General features: G+C 43.4%; 4 protein-coding genes across 4 annotated transcripts; all 4 read left to right on the forward strand.

The window, feature by feature from the left end:
* Positions 1–325: 325 nt before the first annotated feature.
* Positions 326–8,029, forward strand: LOC145701683 (E3 ubiquitin-protein ligase UBR4-like). Its single transcript, XM_081778897.1, is given in 3 exon segments — positions 326–4,515; positions 4,517–6,439; positions 6,485–8,029. Coding segments are annotated over 3 exon segments (7,521 nt in total). The 5' UTR covers positions 326–462.
* Positions 8,030–9,497: 1,468 nt separating this feature from the next.
* Positions 9,498–13,920, forward strand: LOC145703832 (E3 ubiquitin-protein ligase UBR4-like). The gene is given in 7 exon segments (XM_081781226.1): positions 9,498–10,915; positions 10,918–12,321; positions 12,362–12,818; positions 12,859–13,138; positions 13,187–13,303; positions 13,351–13,556; positions 13,604–13,920. Coding segments are annotated over 7 exon segments (3,801 nt in total). The 5' UTR covers positions 9,498–9,813; the 3' UTR covers positions 13,839–13,920.
* A 26-nt stretch (positions 13,921–13,946) lies between these two features.
* Positions 13,947–15,409, forward strand: LOC145703829 (serine/arginine repetitive matrix protein 1-like). The gene is made up of 6 exons (XM_081781223.1): positions 13,947–14,180; positions 14,254–14,334; positions 14,599–14,673; positions 14,715–14,823; positions 14,867–14,993; positions 15,040–15,409. Exons 1-6 carry the CDS (start codon positions 13,968–13,970, stop codon positions 15,221–15,223), a joined length of 789 nt encoding a protein of 262 aa, XP_081637349.1. The 5' UTR covers positions 13,947–13,967; the 3' UTR covers positions 15,224–15,409.
* Positions 15,377–17,636, forward strand: LOC145703827 (ankyrin repeat and LEM domain-containing protein 2-like). Its single transcript, XM_081781221.1, has 6 exons — positions 15,377–15,515; positions 15,562–16,203; positions 16,248–16,470; positions 16,511–16,723; positions 16,768–17,308; positions 17,353–17,636. The coding sequence occupies exons 1-6, from the start codon at positions 15,437–15,439 to the stop codon at positions 17,518–17,520; spliced, it is 1,866 nt and encodes a 621-aa protein (XP_081637347.1). The 5' UTR covers positions 15,377–15,436; the 3' UTR covers positions 17,521–17,636.

A 17,636-nucleotide genomic window follows, 5' to 3' on the forward strand; every position in this document is an offset into this window, starting at 1 on the left:
CACCCTCATCATCGACGATTTCATCAAATCTCTCAACGATCCTACCAAGTATGAGTGGCTCCAACAGTTTTTCAATCTGGCCATCGATGGAATTCTTGCCGGCGCAAAGCTCGACAAAACCGCGCAAATCATGAACATCCTCGCCCTCATGACACTGGAAATCAAAAAGATTCCCGAAAACAACCTGGCTTCGACTGTCCTCCGAATTTTCGAGAAACTATCCTCGAGTTCGACCTCGATCGTCAATTCTTTCGAAATCCTGAATCTCTTCGACTTCATCCTTTCAGAAGAAGACGAAGAAAAGAAGATCCAGAAGTCCTTGTTTCATAAAATCATGGCCGCACGAGTCGATGTATTCGTTGAAAACAAGGTTCATCTTGAAGAAGAAACTTTTGAAGAACTCAAAGGAATATCAAAAGAAGGATCGACCTTCAAAAAGCTCTCGTACCGTCAAAAGACTGTATGACCGACGAGATCTTACAGGCCCAGCTAATTTCCATGATCGAGACTGACAAAGACGAAAAGTTCCGGGATTTATCCGCATCAATGCTGAAAAACATCAATCCAGAAAACATCATCCTTTTGTTGCGACTTTCGAGAAAATTGAACATTCAGCAATACCATCCGGTCCTGGAGATATTTGCCAATGATCAAGGGGGAATCGAGACCATCGACAGTGTCCTCGACTTCGCCAGTTCGCAAATTGGGAAAGGAGATATTGCCAGTTGGGACGTGCAAACCGCTACGACTCTTGGGTTTTACTTAGCCATGGTGAAGAATCAATTGAAAAAAGATGATTCCGGGGAGTTTGCGAAAAAAGTCATCGACTTTGGCGCCGCAGTGATAAATAATTACATCGAAAACATCGTTCTCTTCGCGCAAAAGACGATCGACACTGCTGACGACAACCCATTGCAACTACTTTGCTCGAAATACTTCGATGAACAAGCTAAAGTCTCCTGCCGAACAAAGATGTACGAGGCGCAGCAGTGGGGAAGCTACAAAGATACGAAGAACATCTTTAAATTCGACAAATTTGGTCTCGATGGGCTTCTCGCACTCATCAAGAATACCGAAAATGTCAAGAAAGATAACGTCATCTCAATTGGCGGAGTTGGTGGTCTTTTTGCGCTGGAAACAGCGGCCGAAATGTTCGAGGAAAAATACAACACAGAAAAAATCGTCAAAATCACCTTCCAGATGTTTTGCGATTTAATTACAGCATCAATTGAGAAGCTCCAAAAAATCGAGCAGCTGAAAACTGTCAGTGCGCAAAACATCGACGCCTTGGTGATCGCCGGAGTAAAGCTTGCAAACTCGTCGATCTTCAACAACCTCGAAAAAATTCCTTTGAAGGAATTCACCACTAATGAAAAAGTAGAATCGTTGCTGAACGAACTGCTTCTTGGCGAACTCATGAAGCTAATCGATTTGAGCCTTGATGAAGGAAGTGTGACGAGATCGTTCATTATCGGTTCGCATGAAGGAATCCGACTTGTGCTGGATCAGCGGCTTCTTCCTAATCAAACTCTCGTGAACGAGGAAACTGTTCTCAAGATCTTTCAGTACATTGTCTTGATCACGAACGAATCCTACGGATTAACATGCCAGTTTTTGAAAATTCTCTTGACTCACCGATCTGCTGATGTCACAAAAACTAAGATGAAGCTTCTCACCGACGAGTTATTGAATCTTGTTCGAGCAGAATCCGCCACCCAAACGGATGTTTCCGAGCTTTTAGAAATTATCAACGCCAAATGCGAACGAACGCTGTTAGAAAGCATCGCCACAGAGCTGATCGCGCAAATCAGTAAAGGAGCAACTGCGCATGATCTCAAACAACTTGTTGAAATCGCGAATTTAGTACAAGCTGACAAAGAAGAAAATGAATCATTTGGAGAGGGAGAGACTAGTCTAGGATATGGGCATGTCCACATTCTCCGAGAGATTGAAAAAGTCCTGGAAGAGCTCCCGAAAACGATCGATAAGAATGAAAAGCTCTACCCAGCGTTTGAGTACCTAACTCAACTGTCGATTTATTTATCGATGGACGATGAATCGCGTTGGATGTCTGATGTCGTGAGTCAATTCACCCGAGGGAAGCAAGACACACCCCGGAGCGAGAAAGCAGCGAAAGATGCGAAACTGTGCACTTATACTCACACGCAGCGCGAGTTCCAGAGCCAGCATTGGTACCACTGTCACAGTTGCAATATGGTTGACAGCGTTGGTGTTTGTTCTACATGCGCTGTCGTTTGTCATGAGGGGCACAACCTGAGTTATGCGAAGCATTCATCATTCTTTTGTGATTGCGGAGCGCAAGACAGAACTCCTGGTCGTCGATCATGCATTGCTCTGACTCCAAGATCCCCAGGCGTCACTCCTGGCAAAAAGCAGCCCGAGACGGGAACATCGGCAGGTATTTTCAACGCTTCGGAAGAAATTACGCTCAGTATCAACATAACGAATCCACTCATCAGAGAGAGGTGCAAAGATGCTCTTACAAAGATGATACCGAAAATCGAAGCTGTCTGCGTCTCACTAGAATCATCCTCAAAAGATGAAGAAACTGCGGAAGAGAAGGCAAGAGCGCTGCTTGATAGATTCCAAAAGACAACAAAAGCAACAGTGAATAACTATATCAAGGCCGATTTCCAGACCAATCAAGGAGCGCTGGAAAACGTCAAACCCTCTCTATCTCCTGACGGAAACGAGGCTATAAGAAAAGTGCTTCTTGAGAATTCAATTCACAGAAATTTTGTCGGAGTTCTTGAAGAAAACCGTGAGAAATACATTGTCGTTCTCCAGGACAAGAATAAAATGTCACTCCTCGCACTTTCCACTCTTCTTTCTCGAAAATCCAACAGCTCCACGAACGCTGTCTCGAGGCAGAGTCATTATACAGCTTCATTTACAGTTATGAACGTTCTACCAGCTCCGTACGGTCGATTCATCCTACAGAGTGGAATTCGCGAAGCAATCATCCACCGAATAAATAATGGTACTTTTGGGGAGAAAATTTCCCTCCATTTGAATACTCCGAGCAATGATTTTATCACTCAAACTCGTTGGATTCCTCAACTTCCCGGTTATTTGGCGATCTCAAGCACTAGAAATGTAAAAATCTTCAATTTCTTAGAAGATCCTATGTGTCCACTTTTCAATTTCAAAGTGAGCGACCAAATTCACGACTTTACGTATTTTTTCATTGGGACCGAACTTCATCTACTAGTCCTTGTTTTGTCAAAAGATGGAGAGAGCGTCTTCATCAAAAAAGTCACCGACGAAGATAAAGCATCCAAGCATGGAGAAGTGACAATCTCCGAAAAAGTTCAGATAAGAAACGATGTCTTAGTTCCCAAAAACGATCTGCAGATTTGCTCCAACGGCACGATTTTCTATTCCTTTCAAACTGGAGTTCTTTTCCTTGCATACACGATCGGAAGCACTAAGAAAGGCACCCACAAGAGGCAAGTTTTCTTCGCTCTTAGCTGCCCTGTTTTCGAAAACAATTGTTGGTCAGTGTCAACAGTCGCTAAAATGCCAGAACTATCCGCTCTGATGAAAGAAATGCTAACACAAAAAAGATCTTTCGACAAGGACGCGAAGAGCAAGGATGCAGAGGGCTTGATCAAGCTCGCTCCGAATTTTTCTTCTGGGAATACGTCGAGCGCAAAATACGTTCGTAATCTCCGCGAGGCTACTGGTCATCCTGGTTTGCTCACTGCTTCATACGGCCCACACAGTTTTGCAATTACGTTTACAGAGAGCGAAATCAACGTCGAATTTCTTGGGGATGTTCGACCAATTCTGGACATTTCCGCGATCGTTCACAACTTTCGCGGTACAGAGAAACCAACGTCGTCGATTCTTGCTATCGCAGAAGACGGCGCTCTTCGAGGATGGACAATCAACCCAGCGCAAGCAGAGAAAGGCGAGTACTGGAAAAACATGGCTCTTCAAAATACACAAGTCCCTGTAATCCAAGAAACGAGCAAAGAATACCCGCCCACCTTCTTGGAAGATTTTGAAATCATCACAGACTCAGAGCTCGAGTACCAGTCAAACCAGCTGCAGCGAGTTTACAATCGCCAGCGTCTTCGTCGATGTCTCGAGCCGGGAAATAACACCAACTCGCATTACGTGACATGGAAGGGTCCCTTCACTCTTTCGGTGAAAACAGCGAAGATCGTTCGTGGCCTGAGACTTCACTTTGGAGATAATGATGCTCAATCGGCTCCTCATTCCGTCGAGCTCACTCAGTTCAACCGAATTGTCACCGTTGGGGACGTCACTCAAGCTCGTTGGTTTGACATTATTCTGACTCCAGAAGAAGCTCTCAATTTGGACGGAAAAATCACTCTAGAGTTCGTCCCATCTCCAAGTGCTGATCGAAAAATCGTCGTCGACGCAATCAGACTCTACAAAACCAGCCGCAGGGCGATTATGAACGAGAAAAAAACGAAACGACACCAAACTCGCCAAGAAGTCGTCCCTCTTCAAGGGACCTCGAGACGATTCTGACTCCCTTCGATGGGCAGCGGTAAAGAGCTACGTATCAGGAGCAAATTTGGTTACGAAAGCATCTCAGCGCTCGCATTATCTCGAAAAAACTTGGAAATTCGTCGATCCGTACACTGCATCGCCAGTAATGATTCAGCAGTTCAAGGAAATCTTGCCCGCAGTCGACTTTGACATGTACTGTGATATTCAGTTAGCTAAAGCGCTCCCTTCGTTCAAAAAATTCGACTGGATGATTTTGCAAACCCTGATTGATCAAATTTACGTCGTCGCGGAAAACCGTCCGGCAAACTTCCGCGGTTATTTCACCAATACCCAGTCTTTGAACGCGTTCAAGCTCATTGCGAAGACCCTCCACGATCTCATCGAATCCTCTGGTTCTTGCTACAAACCAGATGTTTACCCTCAATGCACGAATTTCCGCGATATAACGAGGAAAATTGTGTTTATTCTGAGCATGGTGAGTCTTCTTGATCCAAGTCAGCTTGAGAATGCGACGAAATTCTTTGACTACTCATCTGAATCACCTGAAATTGTTCTTGGGATGAAAGATGCGATTCTTGAAGCGTTGAAATTTGAGCTTCCTGACTCGGGAGGTGCTTTGACGTCGAAAAACAGCGCAGAAATCATCTGCGTTGAAGACACAAATGAAGATGGCGATGATGATACTGTTGTCGCCGAAGAAGGGATAATGGATATCGACAATGATGATGAAGACGACGACGATGATGACGACGAAGATGACGACGAAGATGAAGACGAGGACGATTATGAAACGGGGACGATTGACGGCGAAGATCATGAGGACGATGATGATGAAGATGATGACAACGATGTAGATATGGAGGAAGAAGATTTCTCTAGTGAAATCCTCGAAGGCGGCGGAGAAGGATTCCAGAATGACGGAATTGTGGTCGAAATCCCTGGTGACATCAGAGGCATCGATCTTGACCGACTTCTCCAGGACAACGACTCCTCAATCGCAGATCTTGCCCTTGCACTATCTATTCAGGCGGATGAACGGCGTCCTGATCCACCAATTAGCCGGCTACCCATTCCAACTGTGCCGGACACAATCGAAAGCGACAAAGAACAAGACGAAAATATCCCGAGCACACCTGCTGAAGTAAAAACATCTCCATCAGAAGACCCAATCTTCTCGAAAGAGCGACAAAGACAGTTCGCTATCAAGCTGATTTCCCAAATCGTTGCTGATGACAAGAATGACGTTCGAATCCAATACCAATTGATTCTCGCTGCACTGTCGAAATTGGACGTTAATGAGCCAGATGAACTCGATGTGATTGAAAGCGTCATTTCGAGCCTTGTGCTAAAAATCAAGGAGACTAAATCATTGCTTCATATTATTATTCTCTCCGAATTCCTCAGATTCAACAATGATTTTACTTCCATCATCTCTCAGCAAATCAGCAATCATGGCATTATCGATATTTTCACCAGCTACATTGGAGACAATGTCTCAGTTACGCCAAAGAACTCACAATCTACGACTAAAAAATCATCAGAGCAAGAAAAAGCAGATCAGAAGCCCTTCATTATTCCAAAAGAATACTCAGCAAACAACAAACTTGGCACTGTCAGCGCCATGCTACGTCTTCTTGAGGCGTTAAAAGAAAGAGATGCTCTTCTTCAAGTTCCACCGCTGCTGCTTGATCTAGTCATAAAAGTCATCGTCCGCGAGGAATCGTCAAAGTGGTTCATTAATGTCTGCAAGCGTTTTGGTCTTTGCTTTACGCAGTCGGCTGAAAAGTTCAAAGCTCGCCTCGATCGGGAGAGACTGATCAAGAGCTTCGAAAAACTCCAGGTTTACGCGAACAATGACTCTTTAGATCTATCCTACAGTCAGCTCTCTGAGCTTTACGAAGAACTCAAGTCAATTGTTGAGATTGCTCAAAAGGTACTGATGATTTTCGATTCCCCCAACTTACTAATTTCTTCCTAGCGACCAGGATCATGGCAAAAATTTGTGGAAAATCGTCCTCATATAATCGAGCTTATCCTCAATCTCCCGACGAACATAGAATGCTGCAACAAGGACGTCATCAAGCTCCTTGAAGTGATCGTATCTCCAGTTCAAATTGGCACTCAAAAGTCTCGAAAACAATCCGAGTCGATTTGCGAAAAACGTAAGCGCTCCAAATCCCAGGGAAGCGCCAAAAATACAGGCGAAAACTTTGTGGACAAATTTCTCGACAGTAAGCGTCCATCGAGCCTCATTTCTCATCCCTTGTTCGTTCGAAAAAATCTCTTCTCCGAGTCGGAAAGCGTCCGATGGGCAATGCACTCGCTGATGAAAACGCTGTTTGCGGATTGCTCTGATGCTAAAAAGCCGGTACTCGTCAAGTTTTTGTGGACAATGTTCAACTCTTCGATTCGGTTTGGTCAGCGAGCCATCCAGTACACCGATCTCCTCGGTTTCTTCACGATTAAATCTAATATCCCGGCTGAAACGCTCAAGGGATACGGCGATCTTGTTGCAAGAACTTTGAATTCGCAGTTGACTCAACTATCAACACATTCGAATTCGCTACTTTACTCAAGACTTGCGGAGCAGCTTTCTTTCGGCGGATTTTATCTTGAATCCCAGCTTTGTCTCTCTTGCAACACTCAGAACGAGGAGTTCACATCATCAACGATCACGGGCCTCAAGGGTGATACAAAGTACACAACTACCGCTCAGATTTATAAACTCAAAGCCGGCCAGGAAATCCAGCGGGTGAGTATGAAGCTGACCGATGTGAAGCGAACGCGACATGTGAAATCAATGACTTTGTATTACACGACAAGAACAAGCATCCCGATTATCGAGCTGAAGAACTCACCACAACTCTGGTTGAAAGCGAAGACAATCCAACTCTCGCAGGGACAGTCAGAAGTCACTTTCAATCTTCCAGTTTCAATCAAGGCGAACTTCTTGATCATCGAGTTTTCATCTTTCTACGACGAGAGCTACTCGATCCCTGAAACGCTTCCTTGCCCTCGATGTTCGAACAATGTTCACACAGATCCAGGAATCTGTGGCAACTGCGGCGAGAATGTTTTCCAGTGTCACAAATGTCGAATGATCAATTACGACGAGCGGGACCCTTACATTTGTACCCAGTGCGGATTCTGTCGTTATGCCAAGTTCAGTCTTTCAATGTCATCAAGAAACTGCACCATCGCCGATCCAGTTGAAACAGAAGACGAGCGAAAGCGAGCAGAAGTAGAACTCAAAAAGCAGCTTGTGAAAGCTGACGCAACCTGGGAAAAACTAATTGTCCAGCGACGTGAGCTAGAGGACTCTTGCTACGAAATCGAAAACGGCGGCAAAGAGGATTGTAAAAAAGAAGCAAAGCCCAAGGCTCAGCCACTAGTTACAAAATACAATGAGTGCAAGACAAGTCATAACGATATCACATCAATGATTCGAGCAGCAAATGCTTGCCGAGAAACACTAGCAGATTATGAGAGAAGATCAAACTTGAATGCAGGGCTGGTAAATTAGCGCACTATTTTCTCTCGAAGAAAAAAAAATTAGTGCACTAATTTTTTTTAGAGACATTTTCGCGTCTTTCGCGCCTTAAGTGCACTAAAATGACACTAATTTTTCCTCTTGAGGAAATTAGTGACTTTTCGAGAGCTGATCTACACTAAAGACGCGAAAAAAGAGGCTCTTTTTCATCATCCAATGGGCTCTTCCCGGATGATAGCTTCATGGAAGACGATTTTTGTCAGGGAAGAATTTCTTCAAACTGAAACTGCTAGATATTTAAAAATCAATGCATCATAAATACCACAATGTATGACACAAATTAATTTTTAAAAAATCGTTTTCAGTCCCCCACCAAATTAAGTCAGCTAAGGTTATCGATCATCCTCTTTCACCTGAGCGTATCAGTTCTTTGAAACAAGTACTTTTCAGTTTTGCGAAAAAAAATATATATTTCCAGTGTCCTTATTTGGTAACAAAAAAGTTGAAAGGAATAAAAGTCAACTTTTGTTGGAAATTCTTTTTGTCGAATATTTTAATGATGAGCTAAGATAAGCTTTGCTAGGGAGGTCTTCTCCCTAATTTTTTTTATCGCAGGGCCATCCGCAGCTGGATCTTCCTGCTTTTCTTCATTTTTTGCCTTTCTTCTCCTTGTCATCGTCCAACAACTTCTCATCGCTGTCCTCAACAGTCTCTGAAGCTGGAGCAGCCTTGACTGATACGTTCTACTTTCCGGGAACGGTCGAAATTTTTGGTAACCCATTACCAATTTTCGGTTTTCGATTATCAATTTATATTTATTTTTTCGCCAAGTTAATGAATAAAACACCCCACAAGTTTTCTATTTTACAGGCGCGGAGCGCACACTCGCTCTTTGAATGAAAAAAATCGACACTATTTTGGCGAATTTGGTAATGCATTACCAAAATTTGTTATGGGTTATCAATTGGTAATGAGTCCGACCTTTTCCCCTACTTTCGTGGTCTACGAGCTCTTCTCAGTATCTTTATATAATTCTTTATTCACAGAATCACATATATTTGATAATTTAGAAGGGAGGTCTCCTCCCAAACTCACGCTTACTTGATAACTGCTAATGAAGAACTCCTCCCAAAGTTTTTTTTTTAGTTTTCTAGGATAAAGCAATGCTATATTTTAAGAGTAAAATATATCGGGAGTAAATCTGCTTCTAGATCTCCCTTATGATTTTGTTAATTATGAATTATATTAACAATCTGCACAAGGCTGCTCCTGCTACAGACTTTTGAGGACACCGAAGATTAGTCGAACGACGACAACAAGAAGATTGACAAGAAAGGGAAAATGCAGGAAGAACAAGCTTCAATAAAAAATTAATTACTTAAAGAGTCTAAGCTTATCATTCAAATCCAGCACAGAAAGATTGTTTCTTTATATTTATAAAGAAAATTAACAAATGGATTGATAAAGTCTTTTTTGACTATATATTAAAATTCACGCCCTCGATTACCCAATCCACTTTATTGAAACTCTTTGAAATTCTAATATTAACGAAGTTTGAAATTCTCAAACTTACGTATTCTTCAGAATTAAAGAGCCCGCGCTCATTGGCGGGCCAATCAGCAGCCCTTATTTTCGACACTTTTCGAGACACACGCGAAAGAGACGCGAAAGTCACTAAAGTCTCGACAAAATAAATTCGCGCACTAATTTTAGTGCACTTAAAATTTTCGACAGATTTTAGGACGCGAATTTACCAGCCCTGCTTGAATGCAGTGAAATCAACGCCGAAACTAACTGGGGAAAATGACTCAATTTCGATGTCAAATTGCTACGGCTGTGCTGTGAATGGAGCAGAGAACAATCTCACTCTCGTCCGAGCTCTATGTCAGATAACATCTGTTCGCGAAGCTCTTATCGCTGACGGCGCCGTGGAAAAGCTTCTCTCATCTCCGCCAAACCTTGGAAGCTCGAATTTACGAAAGCTCATCCGAAGAGCAATCTGTCGACTTGTTCGCGGCTCGAAGGAAGCCTCAAAAGAACTAGGAGAACGACTCAAAGAAAAGATCATCTCTCTCGCCAAGCAAAATCAATCAATTGCACGGCTGGATGTTCTTCTTCGAGAAGATCTTGAGCTCCTAAAGCAATCGCTGAAATATCGAGACTCCGGATGGGAATATCGAATCAAAGCGGCCATGGCCATCTTCCTCGAAGCGTCAGAACTCTGTGACAATGTTTCATCTGGAACGACAATCGTGAATGGAATTTTACTCCCTTGTCTAGCAATTCTCAAGAAGCAAACCAGCAGCCAAGAAAACAACAAGGAGAGCCGAACACCATCTCCTTATGACGTCAATTTCCGAAAATGGGCAGATGGCGATCCTGATCATCAATACGAAACCCGCACAACTGCTAGAATCGACGAGGAAGAGGAACCATCATTAAAATCTGTTCCAGAGTCGTACTGGCTGCCAAGACTTATGTTCTGCAAATGGTCTCAAGAAGCTAGAATTCAAGCTTGTAATGTTGTCAGCAATTTGGCCAAGAACAGGAAGACCGAAATCATCGATCTAATGGTGACTTACTTTAAATATGTCAATGAAGCCGGAGAATATGCTGTTGAGTATCTTGGATTGCTCAGAACTCTGCTTGTAAAAGAACAAGAACTTGCGCCTGGGCTTTCTTCTTTGTTACTGAAAGGACTTGGCGAGCTTTTGATGTCTCAAATCAATGCGTTGATGAAACAAGAACTTGAATATTCTCAGATGACCACGATTTCTTCTAGCACTGACCTTCGAGTTGGGAAAACCCTCGACGCGATTGTCCTACTGCTCTACATCATCATTGATAAATCGAAAGATCTGCCCTTCAAGATGATCAAGCCAATCCTGCGAGGCTATCTCAGTCTCTGCAGAGTCTCTCTTTACGAACCAAAGCGATTGACGACGCCCAAGATGGTCTTCTCAAGCTCCTTGAGACACTGACCTCTGGAGGCGAAGATATTGCACGTGACTTTGTCAAGATTTGCTTCAAAACTCTTTCTCACTTTTCTAAGGATGATTTCCAGGCGAGTCAGTTTGTTTTCGAGCGACTCTGTAATATCATCCGTCCTGAATCAACCGAGGACGAGTCCTTCCGAGTTCAAATCGACAAAGATCCTCTGCAAGAAGAATTTCTACCAGGTCGAATGGTCAACAATCCTTATCCAAGTTCGGCCGTTGGAGAAACAATCCGCGATTTGAAGAACAAGATCTGCCGTGATACAGAGCTCATCGCGATGGTCGACGACGATACGAGCTTGGAGCTATTAGTTTCGAACAAAATCGTCAAACTTGACCTGGCCGTCGCAGATGTCTACAAAAAGATATGGCTTCAAAACCACGAGACCAATGTGCCAATGCGAGTCATCTATCGTATGCGAGGATTGATGGGCGAAGCGACAGAAGAATTCGTCGAGACGCTACCGGAAGACGATCAAAATGAAGAAGAGATCTTCAAACGAGCATCTTATCTTGCTGTCGATAATGGATTGGAGACGGTTCTCGATAAACTCGAATCCATCCGATCTCTTAATTCTCGATCACGACCGCTTCTTGGCGCTGGATTGAAATTGCTCGGATTCTGCGTCCATCTTCGCGTTTGCCGAGACGCACTCGCTGAGAACTCCTCCGCTTCCATGTTGAACATCATGCTTCAACTGTTGAACATCTGCATCGAAGCAAAAGAAGCAAAACTCGTCGAGGACATCCTAGCAATCATGAATCGAGTTTTAGCTGAAGCAGCAACCCACGGACAGGAAACAGAAACAGGCCACAAACACGAACTGACGAAGCTTCTTAAGGCTATCGACTCCGAGTTTGTTCAGTCGCGGCAAAATATCGTCATGTCACTGATGGAAATGATCCCGTTCTTATCATTCGGAGATGAGCAACTCATGGAGCAGCTGATTAACCATTTCGATAGCGTCCTTTCCAACTTATCTAGCTTTGACGAGTCTCAAGATGAACAACACAAGATCTACCTCGAGTGCTTCTGTGACATCCTCAAAGGTCTCAAGCCCGATAACCCGGGTGGCAAGCATTTGAAGGATCTCATGTACGCTAGAAATTTGCCTCGACAGGCAATCGATTATCTGCGAGCTAAAACACCTTCGGATAAGAATTACGCATCTGATGAATGGAAAGATCTTCTTGAACGACCCGTTCTTCCATTTATTCTTCGGATTTTAGCTGGACTCGCTACTGGGCATCCTGAATGCCAGAAGCTTATTGGAGAAATGGTAATTCCTGAGTTGCATCGATTGGAACAAGTCGCTGCTGGCGGAATCGGTGAGTCCTTACAACTCTACTTTTTCTAATAATAATTCAGGTACTCTGGCGGAGGAAGCTCTCGAAGCTCTCAGAGACAATAGTGATGTTTTCAAGCGCGTCTCTGAAGCCCGCCGGGCCACTCGCAAGGAAAAAGCTAAAGTCGGCAAATCGCATCGTATGAAAACACTTCTCAAACTCGGTATGGCGGAGAATACCGACGGAACCATCAAAGCTGACGACCGCAAATCCGAAAAAATGAAGCTCGAACAAGCAGAAGACGGGCCTCTTTGTGTCATCTGCAAAGAAGGATGCCAGTTTGAACCGAAGAAAATCATGTCGATCTACTGTTTCTGCAAGAGAGCTACTGTCGAGCCGTTTGAAGCGAATTCGAGGAAGACCGTCGGCTTTGAGACAGTGTCCAGCTTCAATTTGATCCACAACGAGTGTCACAAAAAAGCGGTTGTTGCTAAACGATCCAGGGATGAGTGGGAGACTTCTTTCCTTCATAACAACAGGTGATCAACAGAAATTTAACTTTAATTAAAACTATTTTAGTACCCGGTGCAACGCGCTCTTGCCACTGTGGGGCCCTGAAGTCAACGAGTCTGATTTCTCAACCCAAATGGCGAAATTCAACGAGTCTGTTCGCGACGCTACTGGCGTATCTCCCGATGTCACCTGGCTTATTCACAACATCAAATTGATGCTGCACCGATTTTCAACGAATGGCAAATTCTACCTTGATGCGGGCGGCGGAGGACCGGAGAGTAACATGAAATTCTTGCCGCACTTGATTCACTACATTTTGTACACGACTAACACCCTCAAAACTCAGGTAAAAACAAAAATAATTAACTGCTGCTAAAAAGATTTTCTTTTCAAGAGCTCTTTGAAAACGCCGATTCAAACCTTCCTGGACGATTTCAACGTTAATTCATCTTGGGCCGTCTCTGGCTACTTCTACAAAGCTACATCAGCCCTTATCGTGTTTAGTAAAGAGGTGTGTTTGTTTCTCACTTTTCATTGATATAAAAAATTCTATTAAAGGAATGGATTAAATGCAGAGTCGACTTTTTGAAGAAAATGATCATTTGTACCCACATGCGTGAAGTCTCAATTAACCCGAAAAAGGGAGTCACCGAGGCAGAACGAAAGGAACTCCCCTTTGAAAAGTACAAGCCTACGATTTTGTTCTGGTTCCTAATTGATCAAATCTTGGACAAGCTTTTTGACGAGCAGGCAATTTCTGACAGGTGACCAATCAGAACACGCCGCGGCAGTTTTAAACATTGATTTTTAGCGCCGGAGAGGAATACACAGAGAAACTGCAAATGTTCATCCGAAAGAACACTGTTTCTCTTCAGAAGTCCTGCGAAAAGTTGGTGAAGACATTCAACGAAGAATTCATTGTCGTGGATTCCCTGGAGGAATTCATTGATGTGGCGAGTCTTTACAGCGTAATTGAGCCTTCACTTGTCAACGATTCGATTTCACAGATTCCCGAAGATACCACCACTGAAAACTTGATCAATTAAAAATCCCCACCATTGAAAACTTCAATTTCTAAACTGTTGTTTACAAGTTCATCCACCACTATTAAATCTTTTAAATATTTATTGCTCACTAATTTTTGCCTTTTAAATGATCCATCCTTCGGCTCTAGAATGACCGACGCAGGTTACTATCGCGGTACAACCGCTGACCAGGATACGCGATTTGGCGATAAGACCAAAAAGCTAATGAAGACTTTGAAATTTTCTGAAGCATTGGCGGAACCTGTTGATATGCGGAAAGTGAAGCTGGATGCGTTGAAACCGTGGGTGCACGAAAAATTGACGGAAATTCTCGGCTTCGAAGACGATGTCGTCATCGATTATGCTAAGGTTCAAACTTAATTTTCAAAGGCAAATGTAGCAAGTTATTTTGAGTAAAATTTGCACCTAAAATGTAGCTATCAATCAGCTCGAAGAAACAAACACTCCAGACCCAAAAGTCGTGCAAATCAACCTTACTGGCTTCCTCAACGCCAAGGTAATTCCCCTCCTCCCTCTCGCCAGAATAAAACAACGAAAATTCGCAATTTGAAATTAAAATTTTAACCTCAGTTATTAACATTTTTTCTTCAGTTTGAAACTGTTCCCAACTGGACCCAGTTGCACTCTCTTTCCATATCGTACTATTCGTTACAGTAAACAGTAATTACTTCTGAAAATGAAATTACTGAGGTTTGTTCGCTTCCCGACAAGAAGCAACACCGCCCGTTTGAGTTCATTACTAAACCCTTTTCTTCACTAGAACGCAAGGCTGTTCATGGGCGAGCTCTGGCCAATGTTGGTTTCTGCGCAATCCAATCCTAATGGCATTCCTCAGGTAAAAAGTTCCAGTAGAGGTCGAAGAGATGAGTGTTTCAGGAATTAATCGACGCGAAAAAACTGGAGCTAGAATCGCACAAAGCTGATAAAGAAACAATGAAGAAGTTCCAAAAGAATATTGATCAAATTCAACAACAGATCAAAAAAGGTAACGACGACACTTTTCGCCACTGAAGCATTATCTTTATAAGATATGGACGAAAAGAACGAGCGTTTGGAGCGAAGAATTCAAAAAGAATCGCGACGAGAAGACCGAGATAGGAGTAGACGAGATGACAAAGATCGAAAACGATCCCGACGATCTCGATCTTCTAGCAGGTATTTTCTCTCTACAACTTTTTTTCCTACAGTTGATTTCTTTCAGAGACAGACGATCAAATCGTAAAGATGAGAAAAGACGAGAACGAAGCCGATCCCGCGATCGCAAGTCTTCAAGAAGCGAGAAAAAACGTAGCCGATCGCGGGAGCGCCGCCGGGAACGATCGAAATCTCCCGAACGGCGCCGGGAAAAGCGACGCTCGCGAAGCAGAAGCCCACGAAGAGACTAGAGATGACAGAGAGTGTTTTGTTTACGGCCGATAATGACAACAAATCTTATTCACTTCTTTCATGTTTCTTTTACCGGTAGACGAAAATGAATTTTCAGTTTCGGCATGTCTGACTGTCAACAGTTATCTGCTCCATCTTTTAGGCCATGTTTAACTGCCAATTAAACTTTTAAAGTGTATCAAAAAGGCTAACGCTTGTGTGACTTCAGCAACATGGACGAGATCGTTGCAGAGTTGCTCAAATTACCAGATGTCGAGATTCGGAAAAGAGGCCAGGAGGTTGGAGTTAAAGGTTTGCTCTGAAATTCGTTGAATATTGGGCGAAATAGACTTTTTAGTTGGAGTTCTCAGTGCGATGACAAAGAAGATCGTCGTCAAAAAGATCGCCAAAGTAATCTTCGAAAGCAAGACGTCTTCATGCTCATCAGAGTCTTGTGATAACAAAGAGAACACTCCTGCGCCATCTAACAGCGAGGCAAAGGAGGAGCCGCCAAAAACTCCACCTCGAAATCCGTCAGACGGAAAATTCTATGCGATGCGTTTTGAAAACAGTGAAAATCTGATTTTCGACAACATGAAAGATTTCAACGAGCACAAGAAAAAGATGAAATCGAGTGCTCCGCGATTCGCTATCTTTGATGAGCGCGAAAAAGCGGAACTCTGGCTGAAAGGCGTTTTGAAGACGCCAGTTCGACCGAGAGCATCGCGCCCCGAGTTGGCCGTTTTTCGATCACAAGGGCCGAACGAAAGTCCGTTGCGAAAACCGAAAGAGATAGTGGCGAAAAACTTCGTTGGCGAGCTAAAGTCGCCGTTCAAAGCGCCAGAGCAGCCGCTTTTGAATAAGATCGTTGCGGAGATTCAAGCGAAGAAGGATTCTGCGTACAATTTTGTGATGGAGGAGGTGATGAAGAATCCTCGTTTATTGATATCGAAAGCGGATACACCAGTGCCGTACCGTCCTGGTAACTGGTCGAATTTAGGTGAGCCGATCTTTTGTCTGTTGTGGGTTAAAAATGAAATTTAGTTCATATTTGCTGCCAGTACGACGCTGGAAATATCCTCAACGCGATCTTTTCCCTCCTTGAAGACCACAACTACCTCACAAAACACTATCCTGATGTGCCAAAATCTCTTCTCTGCGAATACTCCCAGCGGATTGTGAATCTCTATCTTTTTCAAAAACTTTGCGGTCCTAGACAAACCATCACCAGAGGCGACACTCCTCTTCATATCGCCGTCCGAAACAAGTAAACTGACTCGTTGAGAAATATGTTCATTTTTATTTAGGAGTTTAAAAGCTATTCGCTTTTTCAAAAAGAGAAAGGAATGGGAAACTTTGCGAAGTATGAAGAACAATGAGAATCAAACGGCCGAGGAAATCGTGGCAAAGGATGAGGAGAGGGCTCCATTGAGCAAAGACGTTGAAGATCTTTTATTTGAGAAGCCCGTTTGTCTTGCGATCATACAAACGGATGATTCTGCGCCGAGAATTATGACCACGTAACGCCAATCATTTTCTTCCTTGATTTCAATTGTGTTTTTAGCTCTTCGCTGACGAAAGAGGAACTGATGAACAGTCCAAATGTTCGAGCAGTAGCTGGTCCAATCTCCTCTGCGAAAGCTTCTTCCATCGTGCAATCAGCTACGCCCAAAAGAAGGATGAACATGCGCTTCGTCCAGAGCGAGAAACAGCGGCGAATCAGAGTCACAGATTATGAAAAAGGTCTTGAAAAGATAACAAGGCCGATGTGCGTGAAACAAGGAACCGCGTTGCTCGAAAAATGGCCGTTTCTTGACGAGTTCGTCGACATTACATCACCAGAAGGATTGGAGAAAATGAACGAGTACCTGAAAAGCGGCTCAGCTTCGGGGGGCTCTCAAGCTGATCTGGATTCAACGATTGATATGCTGTGCTCTAATTTCACGGACATGCAGCTTGGAGATGATGAGAACCTCTTCTTGATGGCAGACAAACCATCGAAAACTGACAGAGATGTTTTTGAAGCACTAAAACAAATTTCAATTAGCAAAGATGTTGTCCGAGCGAAACTGAAAGCATATTCTTCTGTCATGTCTTGGTACAATGTAAGACCTTCTCCTTAATTTTTCACCTCATATTTTGTTTTTAGAGAATAGAAGCCTATCCAAACGAAGTTCGCGAAAAATGGAAGATGATTTCAAAAACTCGTTCTCAAACTCGATCCAATGGCAACACTCCTATCGCATTTCGCCAGTCCACAGCGGCATCAGAACTGCCTATCACCGATAATGTTCGAAAGAAGCTCTTCTTCGACTAGTTTTTCTTACTGTATATTTTCTTTCATCTCACTATTTATGCTTCCAACATTCCATTGATCCTCCAACTCTCACTGACACTGAAAATAAAACACACCACTCAAAGTATAATTTTTAT

The sequence above is a fragment of the Oikopleura dioica genome, chromosome PAR, assembly GCF_907165135.1.
Source record: "Oikopleura dioica chromosome PAR, OKI2018_I68_1.0, whole genome shotgun sequence".
Classification (NCBI taxonomy): domain Eukaryota; kingdom Metazoa; phylum Chordata; class Appendicularia; order Copelata; family Oikopleuridae; genus Oikopleura; species Oikopleura dioica.